Here is a 26504-nt window from a genome sequence, read left to right as displayed (position 1 = left end):
TTGCCTGAAAGTCTGCTATCTGGGGAGGGGACTTGGCTATCTGCAGAACTTCGCAAAGGAGCTCTGGCATGACCTGGGGAAGTGGGTAGGGACAAGGGGTCCAGGGCCAATGAGGGAGGGGCTTGACTGAAGCCTCCGGAACCCGGGCCAGGAGAGTAGGCACAGGTCACCAGGGCAACTGGAACGCCTAGTAGTCTCCGTGGCAACGGCGGTCTAGTCACTTCCCCGGTGGGTGCGGTCTCCTGAGGAGCTTGCATTGGGCCTCGAGGGGGCGAGCCCAGGGGGTTTACTTCTGAAAAGTGGGGTGTGTGTTGCGGGATCTCTGTGAGCGAGTGTCTGGGTAGGATCTGCGGAGATCTGTGCGTATATCCGGGGGAGTCTGGGATTGTGAGGATAGGTTTCCTTTGAGACATCTGTGGGCCGGTCGTTGGGGGCTGTGAGGATCTGAGGGGACCTCGGGCTCTGTGCTTGGGTGAGAAAGGCAGGGTCTTGGGTAGCGGGGCGGGGGCGGAGTCTGTGTGTCCTCGAAGCCCGGCAGGACTAAGTTGGAGACCAATAGAGTAGGGCGGGGGCGGGCTTTACTGACAGGGACCAATTGAGCCGGCCGGGGGGGCGGGGCGTCATGCTGACGTCAAGCCGAGGCCGCCGCCGCGGGGCCTGGTTATCGCCGGTTCAGCGCAGCCCGGAGTCGCCCAGGCCTGAACTCCCACCCAGATCCCCGGCCCCCACTCCGGGCCCGTGAGGACACCGGAGGTCACCCCCCGGGGGTGGGGAGCGGAGCCGCGGGTCAGCTCTGCGAGCGCCCCGCGCTGGCCTGTCCGGCCCCGCCCCCGCCCCGGGCCATGGCCCAGCCCTTGTCCCGGCCCCTCGTCCTATCCCGATCCCCGCCTTGGCCCCCAGTCCCGCCCTCGCCCCGCTTCCCAAATCGGCCCCAACCCCTGCCTGGGTCTCCATCCAGGACCCCCTTCCAGTCCCTGCCCCTGGCCTGGCCCCCATCCCGGCCTCGGCCCTCGTTCCACCCCCTGTCACAAATCTCAGCCCAGGGCCTGTCCCAACCCCATTCCCAGTGTTTGCTTAAGGCCCTGGCTCAACCCCGTCCCTTGCTGCAGTCCCCATCACAGCCCCTCCTTCCATCCCACTCCCTGCCCTTGTTCAAGCCCCAGTGTCCAGCCCAGCCCAACCCATTATCTCAGCTTTTGCCCTCATCTCTGTGTTTACCCAAGTCTCTCCCGCTAGTCCCCCCCATCTCTTATACTCTGCCCCTCTCCCAGCCTAGACTCAAGTCTGGGTTTCAGCTGCCGCCAGCCCTATTGCTGCTGTTGCTGTTCTCTGTCCTTGGCCCGGGGGCTGGTGAGTGCAGAAGCAGGGAAGATTGAGGCAGGAATGGGGTTCCGGCAGGGAGGGGTGGGCTGGAGAGATTCAGGAGTGGTGGGACCTGGGGAACTAGATCACTGGGGAGCAAGTGGGAGAAATAGAGAGGAGAGAAGTCTTACAGAACAGAGGGATTGGCAGGGTCAAAAGAGTGGTAATTAATTGGGTTTGAGGCTCAGCAGGTGGCTTACAGTTTCTAGGACAGAGACTCCAAGATATTTTCTGGTGTCTGTCCTGACCCCACTTTGACTCATGCTTTTCCAGGGAAATCTTGTGGGCTTTGCCCCTGCTCACAAAGTTTGATGGGGGAGAGACAGTCCCACACCAGAAGCCCCTAGTGCAGTCTGGGAATATATAGCCTAAACCTTTGAGATATTGGGAATGCATTCAAACAGCATGAAGAAGAGTTTTAAAGATAATACGTAGCAAACAGATGAATATGGATTAATTGCCATTATAATGAGTTTTCTTCTTGTAATGATTCTTGTTCCAAAGAAGATTGATTTGCCTAGGAATAATTCCTGATACTTTTAGAGCAGGGCTGAAACTCGGAGGCCATTTTACAGATGGGGAAACTGAGGCTCAGGGAGGGAGCAGTTTGTCCAAGTTCAGGTAGCTTGTGATAGGCTGCGTGCTGGGGCTAGAAAAAAGGTTTCCTAATTCCTATCTCATACTAGTGGGTTTTTTTTTTTTTTTTCTCTCCACTGCAATGTATACTTAATAGAAAAACAGACCCAAGTGGAGAAAGGCTCAAAGCGTAACCTCCCTTCTCCCCAGTCTGCCCACAAGGGGGCTTTATCCACAAACTGTTCCTTATTTGCTGGGCGTCAGTCAAGGGCCACCCTCCAGTGGGGAAGTGACTTGGACAGGAGAGAGGTCCAATATTTTAATGGGTGGAATGTGGGAGGAGGAGGGGGTGTCTTGGTCTAGGGGATGTGCCATGAAGATGGCTACATCATGAAATGACTCTAGTCTTCATGGCCCAAGTCCATAGCCACCTCTGGTGTGTGTCACTCTAGGATGGAGATGTGCCTGATGGAGTCTTAGGAAATAACAGCCAACAGAGCAGCTAGGGGTGGAGAGTGGGTATGAGTGAGCTCTGGGGGCCTGGTTCAGTGTACAAACTTAAGGAGATGAATGCACATGAAAGGTCACAGCCCCTGCAGAGATGTCTGGTCACTTACGTGTCTATGTGTGTAACTGAGGGATTGTGGGAAGGCTGGCAGCGTGTGTACATGCTTGTGTGTTGGTGAGTGTAGACACATGCATGTGTGTGGGGTGCATGTGAGCCAGTGTATCTTCTGAGCGCCTGTGTTACGGTATGAAGGGGAGGGGACATGTTGTGGCCCATGTACATTCCTCTTCAGCTCTGCCTGCTCGTCATATGAGCAGATCACTGAAGTTGTGAATGGGGCTGGAGACCCTTTCTCAACAGTTCCAAGGGTGAGGGCAGTGTTGGGTGCCTCCCGGAACGAATATAAGTTATCCATCCACCCCCAGCCAGTCCCCTTGAAGGAAGGAGCCGTGGAGGCACTCAGTGTTGATTATTGCTGCTGTCAAGTTGGGCATTGGGCAGAGGCAGTAGCCAGTCAGGTTTTCAGTTTTGGTAACGGGGAGTTTATGCTGTTGAGCCAAGTTCCTAGCTTCTATCCCCTGCCATCATGGCTGCTTCATGCGCCATTGAGCAAGCATTGGGCGGGTGAGGAGAGCAGGGTGACTGATGGCCACAGAGCATATACAGCTGAAAGTTGTGGATAAAAATACTGTTGCCCAGAAGCGGGTTCAGGTGCTTTGGGGAGAATTGTAATGAAGTTGGAAAGGAGTACCAGTCCACCCAAAGGGAGGCAGGGCTGCCTTTAGTGCTGTTAATAGTGAATGCCTTGGCAATTTTGGACCTAAGTGCAGGGTGCTCTGTGACCTAATGGTCGCGATGGGTTTTGTCTGAGAAGAGGCTGGCAGGGTCATAGGATCATCATGGCACAGGACTGCATAGTGCTTATTGGTTGCTTCGGTTTCATTTCAGGAATGGAAGTTATCTCTTAGGTCTAGTGGTCCCATTCCTGATCCTTGGATCTTTTCCTTGGGCTTAGTTGAGGACCCACACATGCCTTGCTAGTCAAAAAACAATGGGCTTTTATTCTACCTAGTGCTGTTACTAGCAGGGCTAGCCTCAGCCTATGTGTTGTGTGGGGTGTGCGTGTGTGGTGTGGGTGATGGTCGGAATCACCCTAGCTTCATCATAGAAATATTGGGGAACCCGGAATAAGTTCATCCGAACTCGGTAAGGGCCTTACTCATGCTTCCTCTGGACACAGCTCTGAAAGGCCCTGTTCAAACCACAAACCAAAGTTTGGAGTGAATGGGGCTGTGGACCCTTTTCAAGCATCTGCCCTCAGAACTTCTTCCAAGTTCCTCCTAGCATTCCCAGCTGCTGCTCACTCCTTTATCTCACAGGCCTATTCTGTGACCTCTGTAGCCCCTGGCCACGTGGGGATGGCTTAGCTAGTTCCCCAGTTCTCCAGGCCATACCGTGGTCCTTTGAATTACAAGCATCTTTGTGCTTGTCTGTCCATGTTTCCCAGAGGTCGTTAAACTTTTCACCACTAGCCCTCTGAGGGTCTGCACTGAGAGACTGACCAACATTTCTCCTAACAGTAGCAATGGTTGATCAGATGACCCATCCCTGGTACCAGCTTTGAGGAGGAACAGCCCCTCCCTAACCCCATCAGAAGGCGTGCTAGAGTTCTGATTTCTTCTAACAATAGTATCCAGGCTGTTCACCTCTTAGCCTTCTGCCTCCTACTTAGCACAGCTAGGGTTCCTAGGAAACCTGTCTCCCCCATCAGTGGGTTCCGTAACCTTTATCCCTCTCGGATGCATCTCTGTCACTCTCTGAATGCTGCACTGGTAGCCTCTCTGGGTTCCTGGGCAGTGCTCAGCTTGCAAGGTGGCAGGCTTTCCTTCTTGACAGTTGAAACTGATCATGTGGTCTGAACTGGACAGACTAGTCCTTGAGTGTAACCATGACCTCCAATGGCCCCCACCTATGTAGGGCAGCTCTCTGGGGTGACTCCTGGGGTTGCTCTGGTTCAGCGTTCCTCCTTCAGCAGCCTCCCTTTCCCTTTCTTTTTTATTTCAAAAACACCTCATTTTTGGAGTTAATCTCTCCCATCTCCAGAGAGGGAGATAATTGGACTAGGTTAGCCCTAAGGGTATTTCCTGCTTGGCTGAAAATGCCCCTCCAGAGTAGTCGGTACCCCAGCCCCGGGTGTGTCCTGAAGCTGCTGAGTTCCCCACCTTCTCACCTGTCCTAGAGGTGTCATCTTGGGCTTCTTTTCAGGCTGGTCCGAAGTCTCCAGAGCAGTCAGATTCCCCAAAGGTTTACTCTGAGAGACCTTGCCTGCCATTTGGGACCCTCTTCCCCTGTCTGCTACTGGGTTGCCTCCACTGTGACAGCTCTTCTAGTCCCTTGCCTGGCTAGCTGCTGACACGACTTCTGCTTACCTTGGCTCTGCTCCTGACAATCATGATCAGGTATCTTGGCATTTTAATGAGAGATGACCACTTCCTCCCCACCTGCCAACTCAGCCTGCTCTGAAGATTCCCAAGGGGCTTGAAATCCACTGGGTCACCAACTTACTGCCTCACTGGGCCTCCCTTTGGGAGAACATTCCCCCGGCCCCCACCTACTAGCTGTACATTCTGACCCGGGAGGCCTGATGAGTCTCCTTTCCTGGGGACTCTCATGGTGGCCTGCCAACTCCTGTCCTTCTGCCACCCAAGCAGGCCCCTGGCAGCCGTACCACACTTCCCCCTCCCCTCTCCTGCCCTGAGCCAGTATACAGGCAGCGCTTGTGAGGCTGCTGAGGGTTTTTACTGCTCCTAACCACAGGGGAACAGAGAAGGGAAGAAAATCAACAAGGAAGTTACACAGTTCCATGCCGACTCCCAAGCCCCACAGGTGGAGTTCCAGCCTGCTTAGTGGCTTAAGAGCCCATGCCAAGATACACACACACACACACACACACACACACACACACACACACACACACACACACACACACACCCCTTCCCCACATCTGTTTTTTTTTAAGTTTGGTAAGTGGAGAAAATGGCTCCTAAGTGAGGGGCAGCTGTGAAATCAAAGAAAGGGTCTTAGTTTTGGATTTAGAGCTAGATTTGCATCCTCAGTTTGATCTAGGTCTGAGCCTCAGTTTCCTTCTCTGTAAAAGGAGGGTTTTTTTTTTAAATAAGATTAACGTAAGGATTAAACCAGATGATGGCTAGGTTTCAGATCTGCAGCCTGAAACCTAGTTCCTGGTTCAGAGGAGAGCATTTGTGGAGTTGATGCTATCAGTGAGGAGGACTGGCATGCCTGTTGCTTAATGGAAATGCCCTCTGTCCTGCCCTGCTCCTTTCTCTCTCTCCTGCTTCCCAGGAGGCCTTTTCCTGACTGATTACTCCACCTGCTCACCCCGCAAGCTGAGTCCTTTCCGCTCCTTTGCCAGCACCGAGCTCTTCCACTTCCATGTTCCCGAGGACACATTCCTGGCTGTTTGGAACCTCATCATCTTCAAGGAGCAAGGGGGAACCTTTGGGGACCACTGCCCAGACCAAAGTGTGACTGTGTGAGTGTCTGAGTTAATTTCCCAACCCCACTTCCAACCCCTGACCACTTTCCAGACTAAAGTGTGATTTTAACTGACCCTGACCCCAACCCGCGTCCAGATTGAAGTGTGACTGAGTGAGGGCCATGACCTCTGTCACATGACCACTTCCGGACTACTGTATGACTGTGCGAGTGCTTGAGCTGATCGCTCACCCGTGGCCCCTGACCTGGAACCACTTTGTTGAATGTGTCAGTATAGGGAATCTATTTGTTTTACCGGTAATGAGTGACAGTTCTTTCTTTCTTCCATTTCCTGCCTCCCACCCCATTGCCTGCTTTTCTCCTCTCCTAATTCTGGTCCCCCAGGTATTTCCGGTCCGGGGCACCCCCTGTCATCAATCCCCTGCATACACACTTCCCAGGGGACACAGCTGTGCCTGGGGTTTTCTCACTGACCCTCAGCTGGACACTGCCCAACCGCACCTCAGGCATCTTTAACGTCAGCAGCCCCTTACCTGGGGACTGGTTCTTGGCTGCCCACCTTCCCCAGGCCCATGGCCACATCTCTGTCAAGGTGGGTTAATGTTGCCCAGGCTCGGGGGTCTAGAACTGCCCTTCCATCTTTGCTGAACTCCCCCCACAGGCTCCCTGGCATGCCAGCCTTGTGTCAGGGTGGGCAGCAGCACAAGGGTGGCTGGGGTGGGGCATGGCTAAAGGCCAGCAGGTCACCTAGCGGGTCAGAGGCCATGATCTGGAGGAGGCAACTTGGGAGACCCAGGAGGACATGCTGGGTCCAGGTAAGCTGAAGGGAAAGTTGAGAATCTGGAGTCAGAGGCTCTGGCATGGGGGAGTAGTGCCGCTTCCTAGTGGAAGGCACAAGTGTTAATCAAGGTGAGCAGAAGCCAACTATGGGCTGGTCCAATCTGCTGCACACACCCAGGACTGGTTTTATTCTACATCTTGATTGACAATAGCCCTGAAGACTCTCTTAGCCCACGGCCCAGCCTTTAATCCATCTGGGAGAATGCATTCCTCTTGCATCATAATTTCAGACAGCTTCCTACACCCTTCAGAAGACCACAAGAGGAGCTCTTTCCTGCTAAAAGGAGGCTTTGGGCAGCTGGTGTCCATCCTGGCCTTTGCCTCACTTTTCTCCAAATATCAGCCACCCCAAGCACTTATTTCACAGAGGTTGTTAAAGACTGAAGGGCAGGTTCAAAGGTCAGACGCCTCTCTGGTTTGGAGTGAAAGGAAATGCCACAATGTTTTCCTGCCACTCTCATGGATTAGGCCAGACAGGTCTCCTACTCCTGTTCACTGGAGGAGGAGCAGGGGGTGTACTGAGCTGGCTGTTGTCAGCGTGGGATGACCATGTGCATGGGGCCTGTGGTGAGGGTGAATAAACGAGCAAGAACAGAGCGAGGATTTAAAGAACAGGACTCTAGCACTCAGAAATGTGGTGAATAGTGCCTTTGAATGAGCTGAGACTCACATAAGGACAAGGGTGCTGGAACTGCTATTGTCAGAGATGGGAAGTAGGGCTGAGGTAGTGTCTCTAGGCCTCAGTGACGGCCATTTTTCCTGAGACTGATGTGGATGTGCAAAAGAACTCCCCATCAAGGCCTGCGAGCCTGCTGAAGGACAGCATGTTGGGAGCTAGCTTGGAAGGGGCCCTAGGTTCTAGGTAGGCCTTGACTCTCATCAGAACTGAGGGTTCTTCTGTTAGAAGGAACTTCTTCGTAGGTCTTTGGCAAAATCCCAACAGGGATGTTCCTTATCCTAACTCTGATCCTTGACCCACTTTGTGAGAACTCACAGGGAAAATCCTCCTGAAGCCTGGCTATAGTTATCCAAAAACCTTTCTAGGTAAGCAGGAACCTAGGGCCTAGGCCTGGGCTGGGATTGTGGGAGCTGAGGCCCAGTTAGAAGTGGTCAGGATTGCTTATGGCTATCAGATTGGGACAGTGGGGAACGGAGATAGTAGTGCAGAGAAAAGCTGATCAGACCCTAAAGGGTGATTCAAGTACCCAGACCAAGGGGGAGCTGGGCAGTGAGAAAAGAACTAGGCCTGACATGTACATTTGCATCTAGACATGGGAAGTGGGGCCTGGGGAACTTGGTACCGAACTGGAATCCTGGTCAGAGCTCCCCCAGGTATGTGGTGAGGCTAGACAGAAGAGGACCATCCCGCTCTGCCCACAAGCAGCAGTGGGTCTGGATGCCATGAGAGATGTAGTGCTTCCGCCAGGCCTGTTTGAGAGGTTGATGGGGCAAGGATCTTATGTCGGTCCTTCTAAGAATTAGATTAACTTCTGTAATCTTATATGGTCCTCTAAGGGTTCTTCAGCTCTCCAGATCCTGGTTAATTTCCAGGATTCCAGCCTGTGGGTTCATTGTCTAGAGCATTCCTCCATCTTCTCAACTTGTTTCCTCCTGCTACTATGGTATGCTTCCTGTGAGGCTTGGCGAACACAGGAATTTATGTGGGTTTAGGGATATCCTTTGGTGGGAACTGAAGAGTCCCAGCGATAAGAAGGCAGTGGTTTCTAGGGCCCTTCTCAGCTTTGGGGATGAACTCAGATCTCCCTTTAGCCTCAGTCCTTTAGTACCTGCTTTGTGCCAGGCCTTGGGTTGTGTGCTGGGGACACAGAAATAAATAAGATGCATGTTAGATACAGGAGATGTTTTAGGAGGATAAAGGGGAGATGGCTAACTTAGCGTGGTGGAGGTGGTATTGGAAACTGTTAAGTGGCGAGGCCTGAGGTTGAGAAGGTAGGGAAGGGCATACCAGGTGGTGGGAGTAGCATGGCCCAAAGTTTAGAAGGAACTGAAGTGGTTCAGTGTGGGCTGGTTTTGGGGTGGTGAGGAAGGTAGAGGGATGAGCAGAGGCCAGATCATGAAGGGCCTTGACATTGGAACTGTATCCTGAGCGTGATAGGGAGCCCTGAAAGGTTGTGAAAAAGAAGTGACTTACCTGATCTGGGCCACCCTCATGAGCTCTAGTCCCACACTTCTGCCAGACCCTGTGTCTGTGTTATTTACTATGTATTCCTAGCCTTCAGTGCAGAGTCTGGCACATGATGCTGTTTCACCTCCTTTCCCTGTCACCTTCTTCCTACCAGCCACTTCTGTCCTGTCCCTGGCCTCCATCTCCTTGCCTTTCCTGTTTTGGATCCTGTGTTCATTCTAAGGTGCCCAGTTGCCAGTCTGCTCTGAGGGCCTGGCCTTTGGGTTGTGGATACCATTTGGCACCCAAATGGCTCATAAGGGGAAAGTACTCCTAAATGTCTTTAGAGCACAGGTTCTCTTCTTATCCTTCCTCTTCCTGTGTCTAAGATTTGAAGAAGTAGGTAAAATAATGAAAGCAACTACAAGGAAAGTGAAGAAGTCAGTTGTACAGGAGAAAGGATTCTGTTGAATCCACCAACTAGGACCACACGTGACTCAATATCTCAGCAGAGGTGGTTAGAATCTGCTAATAGTGCGGCTGCTTTTCCTCTTCCTCCTAAATTATTTTATTTATAGTTTGAATAGGCAATCTGTGCACCTGGTACAACATTCAAAAGGTACAAAAGACATACAGTGGAAAGTAAGTTTTCCTCTTCCCTTCTTTCAGTCTCCAATTCCCCTCCCCAGAGTTAACTAGTAACTAGCTGTTAACTAGTTCCCTATATTACTCTTTCCTTTTTGAAACACCTTCCCTTCTTGGCCTCTGTGACTTTACAGAACTGTCATGGTTTTCCCACTGCCCACTCCTCTGTCTCCTTTCCTGGCCTCTCCTCTGCTTGATCTCCATGTTGTAGTGGCCCAATGCTTGGTCCTGGAACAGCTCCTTTTTTACTTTTCTATTCTCTTGCGTGGTGTTCCAGCACAATAGTTTAAAATACCGTCTGTATGTTAATGCTTCCAAGAGTATTCATCCAGTCCTAATTTCTTTGAATCCCAGACTTTATATCCCACTGCTTACTTGACATCTCCAATTGGATGCCTAAGAAATGTCTCAAAGAGTATTTAATAAAACCAAATCAAAGTGAAGCTAAAACTATAAAACTCCTTAATTTCTATTTCACTGCTCCCAGTCCATGCTGCTGCTTTCTGTAGTTATTGTGATCTTCCTCAGGAAATTGCACTGTCATCCACCCATTGCTCAAGCCCCAAATTAAGTGCCCCAAATCCTTGATTTTTCTTTTCTTCTGATTCCTCACAACCAATCTGTAAAGAAAAAGTCTTGTTGACACTACTTCTGAGGCATGCCCTGAACGCATCTACAGTTCTTCATTTCCACTTCCAGCACAGTTTCTCTGCTTTCTGCAGGGCTACCACAGTAGCCTCATAAATGGTCTTCCTGCTTTCACCCTTGCCCCCTGAAGTCTGTTGAACACTCGTTTGCTTCTACACTGATTGGGTGCTTTCTGACTGTGAGCATGGGCTCAGCTGTGCACTCGCTATTCCCTCAGAGAACGCTAAGTGTCTTTGGGCATCTTCAGTCTGCAAGCCCCACCCAGAGTCTGGCACTGGCCACCCCGCTCAGGTCTTTCTGAAGAAACTCAGCCCATATGTATGAGGACATTCTAGGAATCTACCTACCATGCCTTCCACTCCAGCATCTTTCAGCCTGTAGCCCATCCATGTCTCACTTTTGCCTCTCCTAATTTCTCGAGCTTCCTTGCCTGGGCCCTGGGCCTCCCCGACTGCTGATGTTCTTCTGGCCTCTTGGCTCAGTTGGGACACTCTCACTTGGCATCTGCCCTGGCAGCTCTTGAGGACCTGACTTCTGGTGCTCTTTCTCTGGCCCCATCACTGGGTGACGGTTCCCTGCATCTCCCCTGGTCTCCACTGACTAAACACTCCCTCCGCATGAAGAGGGGGGACTGGCACGTTACACAGTTGAAGGAAGGAGCACATCTTAACCAAACAGGTCATGTCCACTGATCTTTCATTGAATCAAACACAAGCAAAACTCCAAAATGTGGAGCAAAGCGTTCCTGGACTGTCTAGCAAGGAAATGGGCCACCACTGGAGCATGAGCCCCCACCCTTGGGACTCATTCACTACAAGATTATTATGGTGGTAATTCTTGCCTTAGGAGGTGGGGTCAATGCAGTGACTTGTGAGAGTCTTTTGGTTCTTAGGGTTTGACACCAAACCTGAACATCTAGGTTGGTTCAGGAGCTCTCTGAAGGGACCCCCTTTTTGACACCCATTCTTTAACAGCTATTTTAGCACCTAGTATGTGCCAGATGGTGTACTAGACACTGGGGATGCAAAAGGCACAGACCTTCTAGCCTTGTCGAGTTTTGCTGGAAGTCAGTGCCTTGACTGGCTTGTTCTGAGCCATGGAACTCAGTGGGATGTCAGGGCCTGGAACTTTTGTCACAGAACAGAGTTTGAAGGTATGACCTAATTAGGAGCCCCCACTTCCCCTTAACTGTGAGGTCTGTAGGGCTCATATAGCTGCACGTGCTGCAGAAGAGGAACTGCGACAAACGGGACTGTGCTCACTGGAGAGTGATGAGGCTGTGCGGGCCAGGGGGTGTCAACAGAGAAGGAGCTGGGGATTTTCTCCAGAAGCGAAGCTGGGGGAGACATGGTTGATATCCTTTAGCAGCAGAAGAAACACAGTCTGAGGCTGAGGGACCAGACTAGTGGGTCTCCTGAAGGCAGAGTTGGGGCAGGGGCATCAAAAATGACAGGATTTGGCTTTAGCAAGGTCAGCACTTCCCCCAGATGTTGTGATCCATTTACTGATTCGTTAATTCAGCAAACATTTATCTGTGAGGTATGCACTCTATGTGAGGCCCTGTGTCTAGAGGAACAAAAATCAAATAGGACAGAGTTCCTGTTCTCAAGCTGCTTATAGTCTGAGGTTGCCTGGAAGGTAATGAGTGGCCCAGCGCTCATTAACTATGCAGGGCTGCTCATTACCTGGGTGTAATGAGTGTGAAAGCAGAGGCTGGACAAGCATGTGGGAGTGGGGCAGGGTGGGGACTAGAGGAAATTAAAGGTTGAGATTGGTGGCGGGGAGAGTGAGGGGGTTGGATTGGAGGCCTTGAAGGAGCTTTCCACCCCACCCCACTTTGCCTAAAAGAGCCAGTGTTCTAAGTTCCTGAGCCTGGTCGGGAATGGGCTGGTTGGAGATCACAGTGCTGCTGGGCTGGCCCAGAATGCTCAGGGGGAGAGGTTAGCTTGGGAGAAGGGGCAAGCCAGGCCTGATTGTCAGGAGGGCCTGGTTTGAATCCCAAAACCTTAGCCAGTGCTGAGGATCCCAGCAGACCTTGCAGACTGAGGTAGGACAGAGATGACCAGAAATGACTGCTCAGGCAAGAAGGACCTAGAGTTTAGAGAGACCTGGGTTAGAGTCCTGGGAGTGGTGGCCAGGGTGGGGGTTTCTCCCTGGCCCACCCAGCAGGTTCTGTTTGCCTTGGTTTAGTCACGCCCCTGCTGTCTCTCCCTCTCCTGCTACCCCTGCTTTTGTCCCAGGGTCTCCAGGATGAGTGTCAGTACCTCCTTCAGCCCCAGCTGATTGTCCGGCGTTTGCTGGACGTTGCTGTACTGGTTCCTGGCCGGCCCTCAGAGCAAACCCTCTCCCCACACAATCGCTCAGCACTCTACAAGTAAGTCAAAGACTCCCCACACCTGGTCCTTTCCCACTTCTCTGGCCTCAAATAGGCTGCAGGGTTCTCCTCCGCCTACCTGCCTGGTCCCTGGGTGGGATCCCTGCCTCCCTCCCTCCCAGAACAGAGCGGGAGACCTGAACAGGCCTCCTTCCCACCCCACGCCCCCTCCTTCCTAGTGCTTCCCTTGCCCTGTGTTCCTCTCGTCTCTGTTTTTGCCTTCTTACCCCCAACCTCTCCTCTGCCCAGGGTCTTTGTGCCCAGCTTCACTTACAGGGTTTCAGCACAGCTGGCGTGTGTGGGGTCCCGCGGGGTATCTGCCTGCCCCCTGTCACTGCGTCTGCGTCCCAAAGCCCCACCCCTGCACAACTCAAGCTCTGTGTCCTGTGGAGGTGCCTCGGGATGCCAGCTGGAGCTGGCACTGCCTCCCTGGGGGCACTGGGTCTACGTGCGTGTGGAAACATCATCCCGGGGCCCTGGTAGGACCATCCGCTTCCAGCTGTGTGTACGGTTGCAAGGTCAGAACCCCTGCATTTGCCCTAGTCTGTGCAGATATCCGTGGCTGGGAAGTGACTTGGGGTGGCTCTGTTCAGTGGCCCTCTGCCACATCCCTGCAACTTCCCCTTCCCCACCCAGGCTCCTTCACACTCCCTGAAGCCATCCCGCTTGGAGCTCCAAGTTATTGGAAGGCTTTTAGATAACTTTTTTTTTGCATCTGACTTGAGACAACTAAAGGACCTCATTACTTTCTTTGATTTAATCTCTCAGTTTCCTGGGGTAGGCAGAGACATCCAGGACCTCTGGGACACTGTCCTTGCCGAAGCCCTTGCAAGTCAGTGAGACAGGCTGTCATACTTAATATCTGTTTCAATAGCATCTTCACTGCCTTTAGGGAGGGATAGATGACCTCAGTTCCCTCCAGTGTGGTATTGTGTTAGCTGTCACCATTAGGAAACCCCTATGACCCTGGATGCCCCACACTCCCAAGGGACATTGCATTCTAGTTCTCATCCTTCCCCACTCTTTGCGAAATCCTGTCTAGCTCAGATCTGTTTATGAGTAAGTTCAGGACTGTAAAGGCTGCAGGCCCAAGCTCTGGTTTCCTCTGCCCCACAGAGTGCCCACAGCCCGGCCTGCTTCGAGCCCTGGTCCCTGGAGCTGCCATGAACATGCCCCAGTCACTGGGCAACCAGCCACTGCCCCCAGAGCCACCATCCCTTGGAACCCCTGCGGAGGGGCCTGGGACCACATCCCCACCCGAGCACTGCTGGCCAGTGCGCCCGACTCTGCGCAACGAGCTGGACACCTTCTCTGTCCACTTCTACATCTTCTTTGGCCCCAGTGTGGCCCTTCCCCCTGAGCGCCCAGCCGTGTTCGCCATGAGGCTGTTGCCAGTGCTGGACAGTGGAGGCGTCCTCAGCCTGGAGCTCCAGCTCAACGCGGTACTCTTTATGGAGAGTGGGGAGGTTGCTCTCCCGGGGAGCTTGCAGGGAAAGGTGCCAGGGGTGTTGGGGTCTTTACCTCCTCCAGGAGGTAAAAGCCTATCCAGGTTGCTCCCTCCCATCCTGACAATTAGAGACCATGACTTAGCCCAATTCTGGTCAACAAACATGTTCGGAGTATTGACTCTGCTACAGATGGGCAGGTCAACCAGGTCGACTCAGTGTCTGGGGTTTCCCAGTTTTGTAGGCTCACCTCCTGCTCATTACTGGCCTTTCACTATGGCAGTTGTTAACCTTTTCTTGCAAATCTCCTTTGATGGGGAGTTTACCACCTCTTGAGGCCACGCAGTTCATGTTTGGATAGTGCTGATTGCCAGAGGCATTCCTGACATCCCATCAAAATCTGTCTCCATGAATTTTTTACCCACTCATCTTTGATTCAGTGGGTAAAAGCCATATCCAGAAGCCATTTCCAGTAAATCTATCTCTGTCTTGTTCTTTTTTAAAGCAATAGACTTAATTTTTTTTAGAGCAGTTTTAGGTTGAACAGAAAGCACAAAGTTCTCATCTACCCACTCTCTCACGTTTTCCCTATTATTAATATCTTACATTAGTATGATACATTTATTGCGTCCCAGTCCTATTTTTACAGCCCTTCAGATGTTACCTCCAACCTCCCAAAAGCTGAAGAACCTCAGTGTCTTTGGGGTCTTGGTATTTGGATCTCTCCCCTTCCTTCACTGTTTCACCTGGTCATACTTCTAGCAGTCACTGTGTCTCTGAAATAAGTGATCTGAGGTGGTCTGATCGAGGTGGCAGGTAACCAGACTTGCATTTGTGTTGCCTGAGATTGAGTTACTTTTTTCAGCAGCTGCATTACACTGTGGGATCACCTAGGGCTTGTGGTGAATTGAGATCCCTGGGTCTTTTTCCTTCCTTTGTATTTTCTTCAAACCAGTTGTACACATTTTTTTTTTTTTAATTATAAGAGTAATAGGATCACATACAAACTTTGGAAAATAGGGGAAAATATCTCCCTAATGCAACTGTTTAACTTTTTTTTTGAGACAGAGTCTCACTCTGTTGCCCAGGTTGGAGTGTAGGGGTGTGATCTTGGCTCACTGCAACCTCCGCTTCCCGGGTTCAAGCGATTCTTGTGCCTCAGCCTCCAGAGTAGCTGGGATTACAGGAGTGCACCACCACACCCAGCTAATGTTTTGTATTTTTAGTAGAGACTGGGTTTCACCATGTTGCCCAGGCTGGTCTCAAACTCCTGGACTCAGCTGATCTGCCTGCCTTGGCCTCCCAACATGTTGGGATTACAAGTGTGAGCCACTGTGCCTGGCCCACTGCTGTTTTTGGTTTATGTCCTCCCATTTCTTTTCCCCATTAATTGCTTTGTTTCTCTAGTTGTAATCAAGGGGCATACACATTTTGGTGCCAATTCGCATATTGTATTTTTGCAGTGAATTTTTGAACCTGAATGGAAGAATTTATGTCCCTCCTTGAGGCATTGCCTAATACTGGTTTGGGACTCGGGCCTTCTCCACTTTGTGTAATTCACACACTTGCAAAGCCAACTTTTTGTACTTCTTAGTCATTACTGTCAGCATTAAGACTGAGATGAGGGCGGAGCCCTATGCTGGCCCATTAGAGAATATCTTCAGCTTAGCTTTGATCCAATAACTTACATACTGTTCCCCCAGCCAGGGATCCTTTTAACTCTACTATCCTCCAGCTCTGAGGGCAGGGACCACTTTCCCATCAGCCAACCTGAGGCCTGGTCTGTGGCTTCATGTGGCCTTTTATGGGACATGGCTTAGAACTTTCTAGTGGTCCTGTTAGAGTCATTTATTCACCCTGAATATATTTCTCATTTACATAATCAAATTCTCTCTTTGTTCTCGCTAAGACTGTATGTATTTTGTGTTTGCTTATTGCCATGCCTCTGGGCAATGACAGTGAGATCTTGATTCGACCTTGAAACTGTAGACCCTGAATTAGAGGACAGCCTTGCCCATACTTGTTGTTTCTTCCTCAGTACCCTGAGAATAGAAGCCTAGCCCTTTCCCTCTCTGCATTCCCATCCATTCACTTTAATGAGCATCTGTTTACATTCCATCATCTGCATTCTATGACACGTGCTACCCACCTCAGCCTGTTCTGTTTATTCTGAAAGGTATTTCCTTCAAATATTTTGATTTTTTTTCTCCCCTTGGATCAAGAACTGGACATTTGGATCAGAGAACTGCATATACTTTTTTCTTTGGCTCCCTCCTAGAAAGACTTTCACTGAGTAATACTTTGGCATATTGCCCCGGGCTTGCATTGAAGGAAGTTATATAAGCAAGTTGTATGAAACTCACTCTTGTGGCTGAGGACAGGATGCATGACAACACACAGTGCTGCTTTGATGAGAATTTATCTCAGAACTTCCCCTTTGGATGCTGTGATTCTCCAGAGACTCTGATTAGCTTTTATATTATGTAGTTGCAAATCTGGTAACTCATTATACTTCCTTTGCTTTGGTTGCTTGGAAGTCAGTATCAAATATATGGCCTACATTAGGGACAGACTTTATTTTCCTATCCTGATTTTTAAGTTTCCCTCAGGCATTTATTGTATTCTATTTTATGTAAGCTGTCTCAAATCCTTCTTGAATGAGGTGAGCTTATGGCATCCTGTTACCTTTATTCTTGTAGACAACCCCTTACATTTACTCTTGCAGATTATCTGGTTTCTTTTAATCCCAGCCATGTTGCTACATTTAATCTCTTGGGCATTCTGTTACCACCGTTCAGTACCTAGGATCATTTCACCTGAATTGGAGTGAGTGTCTTCATGCTCTGCCTGTCTTGGGGTCCAGGTGAAGATGATGGAAAACCTTACAATTGCCTTTGTCCACAGTTAGTTTCTATAACTGGCAACAGCCCTCCTTCCCCTCAATGAGCTAGATAGGACTGAAAAAGAGGGTGTTCTCTCTTGCTCGGACAGAATTGAAACACTTCTGCCCAAAGAACAGATTCAGAATTGGGCCTTGCCGTCTCATCAGTCCTTGAAAGATTTCTGCTGTGGAGGATCTGTTGTTTTTCAGTTTTTCTGTTCTGAGAATGGAGGTGAGAGGGCAGCTTTGGCGTGCAGAGCGCCGGCAGGAATGGGCTGTCCTTGGAAGGTGTGGGTTAACAGGGGTGGGAGTCCGAGGGTGGCTGTGGGTGGAGCTGGAGGATGTGGCGGCCTCACCTCCATACCTACCCTCCCCAGAGCTCCGTGCGCCAGGAAAACGTGACGGTGTTTGGATGCTTGACCCACGAGGTGCCCTTGAGCCTGGGGGATGCAGCAGTGACCTGTTCCAAAGGTGGGGTGAGGAATGGGGGAGGAGAGGAAGCTGCAGTGTGGTAGGGGTGGTGGTGGTGGTGGCGGGCAGAGGTGAAGGCGGGGAGGGATGGAATGGAGGAATGGTAGGCCAGGGTTCCGGGAAGTGGGGGCAGGTGGGTGAGGGTTCTTGGGTCCTGACCCCTCCTTCCTCTCACTGACCCCTTCCTTCTCCCTTCAGAGTCCCTGGCCGGCTTCCTCCTCTCCGTCAGTGCCACTACCAGGGTTGCCAGGCTGCGAATCCCATTCCCGCAGACGGGGACCTGGTTCCTGGCCCTTCGCTCCCTGTGCGGGGTGGGGCCTCGGTGAGCGGGGAGGGGCAGGGCCAGGGCTGGGACCGGGACTCGGCGGGGGTGGCCCGGGGCCCCAGGTGACTGCGAGTGTGTGCGCAGGTTCGTGCGGTGCCGCAACGCGACGGCCGAGGTGCGGATGCGCACCTTCCTGTCCCCATGCGTGGACGACTGCGGGCCCTATGGCCAGTGCAAGCTGCTGCGCACACACAACTATCTGTATGCAGCCTGCGAGTGCAAGGCCGGTGAGCGGGCTGCGGTGGACTGGAGGTGGACCTGTGGGCCTGTGGGCAGGCGGCGGGAGTAGGGGAGTGCACAGCCTGAATTGGGGACGGCTTTGGCAGAGCCAGGGTGAGACCACCCTCCACGGGCAGTGGCATAGGCCCATGGCTGCCGTCTGTCCTCTTCCATCCTGTTCCCTCCCCAACCGCAGGGTGGAGAGGCTGGGGCTGCACCGACAGTGCAGATGCGCTCACCTATGGATTCCAGCTGCTGTCCACACTCCTGCTCTGCCTGAGCAACCTCATGTTTCTGCCACCTGTGGTCCTGGCCATTCGGAGTCGATATGTGCTGGAAGCTGCTGTCTACACCTTCACCATGTTCTTCTCCACGGTATGCGGCTGTGTCTGCATCTTATCACTGGGTGCTTGTGAGTGGTGGTGGGTCACAGTCTGTATTTCCACCACGTTCTCCAAAGGTTTGGGAATGTACGTGCCTTCACTGTGTCTTCTACAGACAGAGACAGCAGTGCTTCCCAACCTATCATGCATAGAAAAGGGTCGTTTTTGTAAGGCACATTGGAGGAAATGAACAAAACTGTTCGCAACTTAATAAAGTAAGTTTGGGCCTCCAGCTGTTCCACACTCTGTCCACCCTGAAGGCTGAGGGGACCTTTACTCAACACATGGGCCAAGAAACTGGCCTACAGTATGGATTTGTGTCTACACAGTCACCGTGTTCTGTGTATGGGGGCAGGAAATCTGTGCTTTCCCCCACACCTCTGCATGGAGTGTCTTCATCTTCACCACATTCTTCCATGATGTGAGAGCTAGCTACTCTGAGCTCCCCTTCTCCATCACACTGGGGACTTCTACACTGTTAGCACGTTCGTTCCTGTGGTCTGAAATGGTGTCCCCATTCAGTCGCCGTGCCACCTTGATTTCTCATGGGAACTTTGGAAAGATAGAGGGGATCTCTGTACTGGGGGATTATAGGACAGTCTGACTTTCAGAGTCCTGAGAAGCTTTACAGACTCAACTATGTCCTGAGGCATTGTCAGATGTGGCAGTATCATATCACATCCCAGCTCAAAGGAGTGCATTTTGATGAAAATTAATATAGTTTAAAACCCCTCCATTCCCATTGCAGAATCGCCACAATCTCTTTCCTGTGTTTTCCCCACTCCTCCATAATCAGAAAAGTTCATTATAAGCAAGTGTCCAGAAACTATAAGGAAAGGTAGAGAAATGAGCCTGCTGATATGACTTAACCCCCAAGTAGACTTTTTAACCCCTGAAGTGTCACATCTGGGAATCTTTTCAACTCATCTCTAGGCTCTTGACACCATGTGACATGCATGTGAGCACTGCAAAAACTCTTAGATGGTTTCAGACTCTCAGGCCTTGGCAGCAAGGATATCACAGAAACCAAAACGGGCCTTCCTGGCGTCCAGCATTACTAGGTCAGACATATGTCTAAATTAGAAAAATCATACCTCTCATCTGGGAGAAAGCAGGGGCAAATGTGCTGAAACTGAGGGGCCTGGGTCCTGCTGGAGATTCATCCAGAGATGAGGAAGAAGAGGCTGCAGCCATGCTGCAGAGAGAGATCTTGGCTCTTTAAGCTGGATGAGAAGCACATACCCCAGTTTTGCTTGATTGGCCCCTTTTTAGGCCTGCTCCCACAGTGCCTCATTCTATTTTTATATTAGACACTGTTTCTCTTTCGTATTGCCAGATGCCCTTTCTACTGTGGCTCACCAAATCCTCCAGCAACAGCTGTTCCACCAGCCCACTCTCGGCTACATGCAGATCGAATGTGATTCATAATTAGTAAGCCTACCTAAGTGTGTCAGGAGCCTGCAGCATGTAGGGAGAGCATATTCACTCTCTGGACTTGACACAAGCATCCTGATTGGCTCCAGAGTGTTCAGTGCTAGATGATTCTTCCTTATCTGGATACAGTGTCTGTCAACCTGAAAAGACCTTCCTTGTAGCAGGGAGAGCCTCAAGTCACATAAAAAGCTCCCACTTTCTTTCCTTCTTTCTTTCTTTCCTTTTTTTTTTTTTTTTTTTTTTTTTTGAGACAGAGTCTCACTGTCGCCCAGGCTGGAGTGCAGTGGCGCGATCTTAGCTCACTGCAACCTCCGCCTCCCAGGTTCAAGTGATTCTCCTGACTCAGCCTCCTGAGTAGCTGGGACTACAGGTGCACACCACCACACCTAGCTAATTTTTGTATTTTTGGTAGAGACAGGATTTCACCATGTTGGCCAAGTTGGTCTCAATCTCCTGACCTCATGAACCACCTGTCTTGGCCTCCCAAAGTGCTGGGATTACAGGCGTGAGCCACTGCACTGGGCCAAAAGCTCCCATTGTCTTAAGTAAGGCAATAAGGAAAAGCTGCTGGCTTTGAGGTGTTGCCTAAAGCCCTGCTCTAACTCCTGTTCTTTTCCATATGGCCCAGAACATAAAGCTGTGTTTTCTCTTTTCCCTGTAGGTTCTCTGTGGTCCCTCCTTGCCATTCTTAGACTTATTTCATTCTGCAGCAGTGTCCATTTAAGGGCCCATTGGTCAAATTGCAGTTGTCAGTACTAGGACAGGAGATGACAGTTATCTTCCTTGTCTTCAAATAATCCAGGACAGTCTACACTTGGGAGTAGTAATTCATTCTTATCTGGGACATAGGAGCAGACAGTAGGGATTCAGGAGTTTACAGATGTAAAATATGTTTTGAAAAAAAAACAGGCCACAAACTTAGCATTTGATTTTTGTATATAGGCACACAATTCAGGTAATGTTTACAACAAAATGACATATACTGAATATGTGCTGTGTTTCAGACACTGCTAATTTAATCCTCACAATAGTACTGTAATAGTTGATACATGCTTTTATTCTTGTCATCGTTTTTTTTGTAGATAAGGGAAAGTTAAATATTTTGCCTGAGGTAGAAGGTGAGTATCTACCTTAGAATCTGGGTGAGCCTGACTCCAGATCCCTAGCAAGTAACAGATGAGCTATGTTGCTCCCTTTGCACTAGGGCAGTGAGCATGCATTGAAATGCTTTTAACCTGACTTCAGTTTCTCCTAAGGCCTGGAGTATGTAGAAAAAGGCATGGCCGCAGTTTAGTAGTTCTCACCAAATTCTTTGTTTTGTTTTGTTTTTTTGAGAGGGAGTCTTGCTCTGTCGCCCAGGCTGGAGTGCAGTGGCCGGATCTCAGCTCACTGCAAGCTCCGCCTCTGGGGTTTACGCCATTCTCCTGCCTCAGCTTCCCAAGTAGCTGGGACTACAGGCGCCCGCCACCTCGCCCGGCTAGTTTTTTGTATTTTTTAGTAGAGACGGGGTTTCACTGTGTTAGCCAGGATGGTCTCGATCTCCTGACCTCATGATCTGCCCGTCTCGGCCTCCCAAAGTGCTGGGATTACAGGCTTGAGCCACCGCGCCTGGCTGTTCTCACCAAATTCTTAAAAGATAGGAGCCAGTCAAGAGATCTGAAAATATAACTAAGCCAAATATAAGAAACCATCAGGGCAAAGATATCAAAAATTTTAGCTGTGCAATTTGAACCCATACTGTTCAAACTGTGTATCCGTCACAGTGTTCCTTGAATCCTTATAATTAGATCTCAGAAGACCCAGACAGAGCTGGCATTCTGGGGCTGTGCAGGTGTCCTTGCTGATTGCCGACATCCTGGCTACAAGGCCACCTTCTCATTACCCCTTACATCCCTCAGACCATCCCAGGTCATTCTCAGTATCCCTTGGCAAAATCCCGTAACTCTTTCCAAGAGAAAATGAAAGCAGAAAACAGGAAATAAGGGAGTAATAGCGAGTTCTGTTATATCCCAGTATTGGTATGGATTAACTATGTTTGCATTTATAGTCCACATTCTGCAGTACCTGGATAGCCCATTTTGGAGCATTAGATGTACTGTTATAAAAATGTAAAATTCCACAGAAAAAAATGTGAGGATAATTTCCCTACATTGCTTCATAAATAATGTCCAAAGCTGAGAAAGTTATCAACTTAGATTAGTTTGTAGTCTAATTTTTTTTCTTAAATTCCCAGATTTTTCTGTGTCACTTCTACTTTTTTATTGCTGTTGACAAAACAAATGCCAATCTAAAAATTAGTCCACAATTTTTAGTGGACTAATTCCCTCATGCTACAATTTTAATTTAACTCTATCCCTGTGGATTTTTCACAACCTAAAACAATCTCTTTGACCTTTTAGTATACTTGGAAGATAATCAGTCGTAAAATATTCGTGAGATGATTTCTTCAAATCCTCTCCACTCTGGAGATAATATCTCCATTTTTCTTTATTCTTTTAGTGCAAACTCCTAGGAGAAAGTCAGCCCTTAATTATTCCCCTAGATGTGTCTTCAGTGTTTAGTGATTCAGCTTTGCCTTTTTTCTGCTGATATATATCTTCCTTTATCTGAAATATAGTACAAATCCCTCTTCCAGAAACTTCTGGGCATTTCTTTCTATATACTTGAAAGTGAAGCATATGGAGCCAGTGTTTGGTTAAGCCTGGATGTAAAATTAGTGCTTTAAAATAAAATCCAAGTCATAAAACAGTATTGGGGTAATTTAGTGGCCTATAGTACTTATGTCTGGTCTTGGGGGCAGAGAATAATCAATGTCCTATAACTAAAATAGAAAAAGACCAAAATATTGATTTGTTTAGGAACTAAATTAACTTCCAATGAATCAGCACATATAAATAGTTGAAAAATAAGCCAGTCTCTTAGACATATTCAAACATTAATTACTTAACCATTTTTATTTATTTATTTATTTTTGAGACAGGGTCTCATTCTGTCACCCAGGGTGAAGTGCAGTGGCATGATCATAGCTCAGTGCAGTCTTGACCTTCTAGGCTCAAGCAATCCTCCCACCTCAGCCCCTTCTGCCTCCACCCCCAATTCCCTGTTCCCCACCAAGTAGCTGGGACTATAGGCACACGCCACCATGCCCAGCTAATTTTTGTATGTTTTGTAGAGATGGGGGTTTCACCATGTTGCCCAGGCTGGTTTGAGCTCCTGGGCTCAAGTGATCCACCCACTTCATCCTCCCAAAATGCTGAGATTAATAGGCGTGAGCCACTGCATCCAATCTAAAAAAAATAATTCTAATGTTGATATGGACCTACATGAAAAGTCTCTGAAAATTTCCCAGTAAGAACTCACTTTTTCAATTTAACAGTATATTAAAAGGGAACCATGTCCCCAAAATAACAAGCCCTTTTGAAAGCCTGGAACACTCACTTAAAACATGTTCATCCTAAGGCAGTCTCTTCTTGCAGGAACAAAATTATTTACCTCCAAAGTGAAGGAAAAGAAAGAAGATAGATAGACAAGCTTGAGTCTTGCAGCTTAAAATTTAAAGGAATCAAACCCAAAGTTTCCCGATGCCAATTCATATCCCAGGTTTTCTTCTTCATTTTGTTTTCTTTTTCTTAGATCCTAGCTTCTTCCTTTCCATATTTGTCTGTTGGAGTTGTAATTTTTGCAATTTGAATGACTGGATGACATCTTCAGTAGGGTCAAAGGAAACAGCGATTTCTTTTTCATCTTTTGTCTCTAGAGACTGACTTTGAGTATGTTTTCCAGTTCTTTTGGTGGCATCTCTGCCACTAAAGAGTTATCCCTAGAAAACTTTTTTCACAAATAAGGAAACACAGAATGCTGGAAGCCATGGCATTGTCCAGAGAGACAATCTGGACGTGGGTCAGGACTACAGACAAGGGAGCTAGTGGCAGACTTTGCTTGGTTCCTTAATTAGGATGTCCAGTCGAGTTTGATCCAATTCCACTTCTGTTCCCTGCATCCCCTTTGAACCTCCTCAGTAGTCTACTCTTCACTATGTTCTCCAGAATGTAGGATGGGTGGACACTGTCCCCTCTCCATGTTCTTCCCCATGGTGTGAAGTGCCATGCCTCTCTCCATGGCCTTAGGGACTGCCTTTTTTCTTACCTGCCACACACTCCCCACATTTGCTGGGAGGGGATGAAGAGGGTCAGTTGGTGGAAGGCCTGAGAGTGAAGCCCAGTTCAGAGTCTGAGCTATCAGGGGAAACTGGGACATAGCGGGGAGATTTGGATTCTGGGTAGCCCAGAGCTTGGGCCAGGGATGGGGATTATAGGTGGGATCCATGGTGAGCATGAGGAGATGGGGACAGGACTGGCTTCAATTTGAGGATATCAGAACCCCCTGGCAGGGCACTCTCCACAACACCTTCCAGAAGCAGGAAGATTAGGAAGGTCAGGACCAGGGTCAGGGCTGCCAGATACATACTAGCTATGCAGCAGACTGGACCTCCTTACCACATTCTTCTCAGGATTTGGGGAGTCAGGCATTTCCCAGATCTTCTCATCTGTGACCTTTCACCTCTGCTGCTCTGACAGCAGCACACCACCCCTTGGCCCACCCCCTCCAGTTTTGTAGACCTGGACCTCTGCCTCACGTTCTCTCAATGCCTGTCATTTCTTCCTTCAGTTCTATCATGCCTGTGACCAGCCAGGCATCGTGGTTTTCTGCATCATGGACTACGATGTGCTGCAGTTCTGTGATTTCCTGGGCTCCTTAATGTCCGTGTGGGTCACTGTCATTGCCATGGCTCGTTTACAGCCCGTGGTCAAGCAGGTCAGTCCAGAGTGGGCCCTGGGGAACAGCCATGGCCAAGTCTTCTTGAAATCCACTCCTGATCTCTCCCTGGGAGCATTTCCAAGTGCCTCTCATGATTCTGACCCAGCCCCTGGAGTGCTGTCTGTCACCTGGCCCTAGCCCAGCCCTGGAGTCTCTTTCTCTAGGTGCTGTATTTGCTGGGAGCTATGCTGCTGTCCATGGCTCTGCAGCTTGACCGACATGGACTCTGGAACCTGCTTGGACCCAGTCTCTTCGCCCTGGGGATCTTGGCCACAGCCTGGGTAAGGGTGGGGAGGGACGTTGGGGGAGGGTCCTAGCAGGACTTGGGTGTGGGGCCCCAGGTATCTGGTCCCCAGTTTAAGGTGGGCTTAGCTCTGTCATCATCACCTGCTGCTGGCAGTGTCCGCTCCAGTCTTAGAAGATGTCTTTAGGTCACAACCTAAAGAGGAAACCTGAGAGTGACCAACTGTGGCTTGGGTCCCAGGGCTTGGAATTCCTGAGCCCCACTTCTCTGTCTCCCCCAGACAGTACGCAGCGTCCGCCGCCGGCACTGCTACCCACCCACGTGGCGCCGCTGGCTTTTCTACTTGTGCCCGGGCAGCCTTATTGCAGGCAGCGCCGTCCTGCTTTATGCTTTTGTGGAGACCCGGGACAACTACTTCTACATTCACAGCATTTGGCATATGCTCATTGCGGGCAGTGTGGGCTTCCTGCTGCCCCCTCGTGCCAAGACTGACCACCGGGTCCCCTCTGGAGCCCGGGCCCGGGGCTGTGGTTACCAGCTATGCATCAACGAGCAGGAGGAGCTGGGCCTCGTGGGCCCAGGAGGGGCCACTGTCAGCAGCATCTGTGCCAGCTGAGAGGGGCTTTGGGCCTGGCCCTGGGGGGATATGGACGCTTCCTAGAGTTCTTTCTGGGGGCGTGGAGCCCTCTTAGAAGGAGACAGGCTGTATTTCTTGAGGACATGGAGTCTTTCTCAAGGACACAGAACTCTTCCAGGGACCTGGAGCCCTTCCCAGGACATGGAGAACTTCCTGAGGGCCTGGAGTCCCCCTGCATCATGGAGTCCTTCTTAAGGACTGGAGCCTATGCAGGCACAGAGCCCCTCAGGACCAAGGAGTCCCTCCTGCAGGTGTGCAGCCTTTCCTGGGATACGGAGCCTTCCCAAGACATGGATTCCTTCCCAGGGAGACAAACCCCTGTCAGGAACACGGATCATTCCAGAGGAGGTGGAGTCTATCTTGGGGAAACCAAATTTCCAGATTTTCCCAGAGGCTCAGCAACTCTGGCCTCAGGCTCCCTTTCCAGAGGCAGCGTCTGGGCTGTGCTGTGCTGCGGAGGAGGGATTGCAGGATGGATGAAGCTGGGACTGGGGCTGTCTGGGTGGCTGGTATCCTCGTTTGATACAGGTGGAGTCTGTGTGTCTCCAATGAATGATTGGTTCAGAATGGTTCTGTGCTGCCTTTTTTACCCCTGGGGTCAGGGGTGTGGGGAATGGGGGAAAGAGGGCCCCTCAGGGAATCAGCAGGGCTGATGGGAGCTACTGCTGGAGGCTTTTGTCATGCCATGTACACAGTCTGATCACGCTCATCTGGGCCTTGCATTAATTTCTAAACACCTTCTAATGTCCATTCCCCAATTCATATTGAGCCCAGTTTGCAATAGCTGAGAGGGGTGTGTGTGTGTTTGTGTGTGTGTGTGTGTGTGTGTGTGTATGCATACGCTGAGATGGTTTAAATCAGCGAGACACTTTCCTCATGACGCCCACACCCAACACAGAAGGAAGCCGAGATCCCAGGAAATTGGAATAGCAGGTACACATCTCAGGTGTGCAAGAAATATCACAAGAATGTAACTTCTGTTTTGAGCCCCCATTTTTCCTGAGTGCCAGAAAAGATCTTTTGTCTATTCGGGATTCCTTCTCTTCCCATGAG

General features: G+C 50.2%; 1 protein-coding gene across 12 annotated transcripts in view; it reads left to right on the top strand.

Annotated features, from left to right (window-relative positions):
* TMEM8B (transmembrane protein 8B) overlaps positions 1-26018 on the top strand; it is a 39216-nt gene extending 13198 nt beyond the window's left edge. For 3 of the 12 annotated variants that reach the window (XM_077965754.1, XM_077965753.1, XM_077965755.1), the window contains exons 3-12: positions 12461-12594; positions 12844-13112; positions 13711-14036; positions 17298-17391; positions 17590-17713; positions 17801-17943; positions 18132-18310; positions 24421-24567; positions 24735-24851; positions 25095-26018. In XM_077965754.1, the coding sequence (XP_077821880.1) occupies positions 13758-14036; positions 17298-17391; positions 17590-17713; positions 17801-17943; positions 18132-18310; positions 24421-24567; positions 24735-24851; positions 25095-25430 (1419 nt within the window). In that variant the 5' untranslated portion in view covers positions 12461-12594; positions 12844-13112; positions 13711-13757 and the 3' untranslated portion in view covers positions 25431-26018. Of the gene's footprint in view, positions 1-622; positions 1351-5809; positions 6000-6346; positions 6555-12460; positions 12595-12843; positions 13141-13193; positions 13259-13680; positions 14037-17297; positions 17392-17589; positions 17714-17800; positions 17944-18131; positions 18311-24420; positions 24568-24734; positions 24852-25094 lie in introns of those variants that run through there. The other 9 variants (XM_077965751.1, XM_077965750.1, XM_077965756.1 and 6 more) reach the window with 9 other exon arrangements.
* The last annotated feature ends 486 nt before the right edge of the window (positions 26019-26504 follow it).

This window comes from Macaca mulatta, chromosome 15, assembly GCF_049350105.2.
Source record: "Macaca mulatta isolate MMU2019108-1 chromosome 15, T2T-MMU8v2.0, whole genome shotgun sequence".
Taxonomy (NCBI): Eukaryota; Metazoa; Chordata; class Mammalia; order Primates; family Cercopithecidae; genus Macaca; species Macaca mulatta.
Note: the sequence above shows the minus strand (reverse complement) of the source record. Positions and strands in the feature narration are given on the sequence as shown.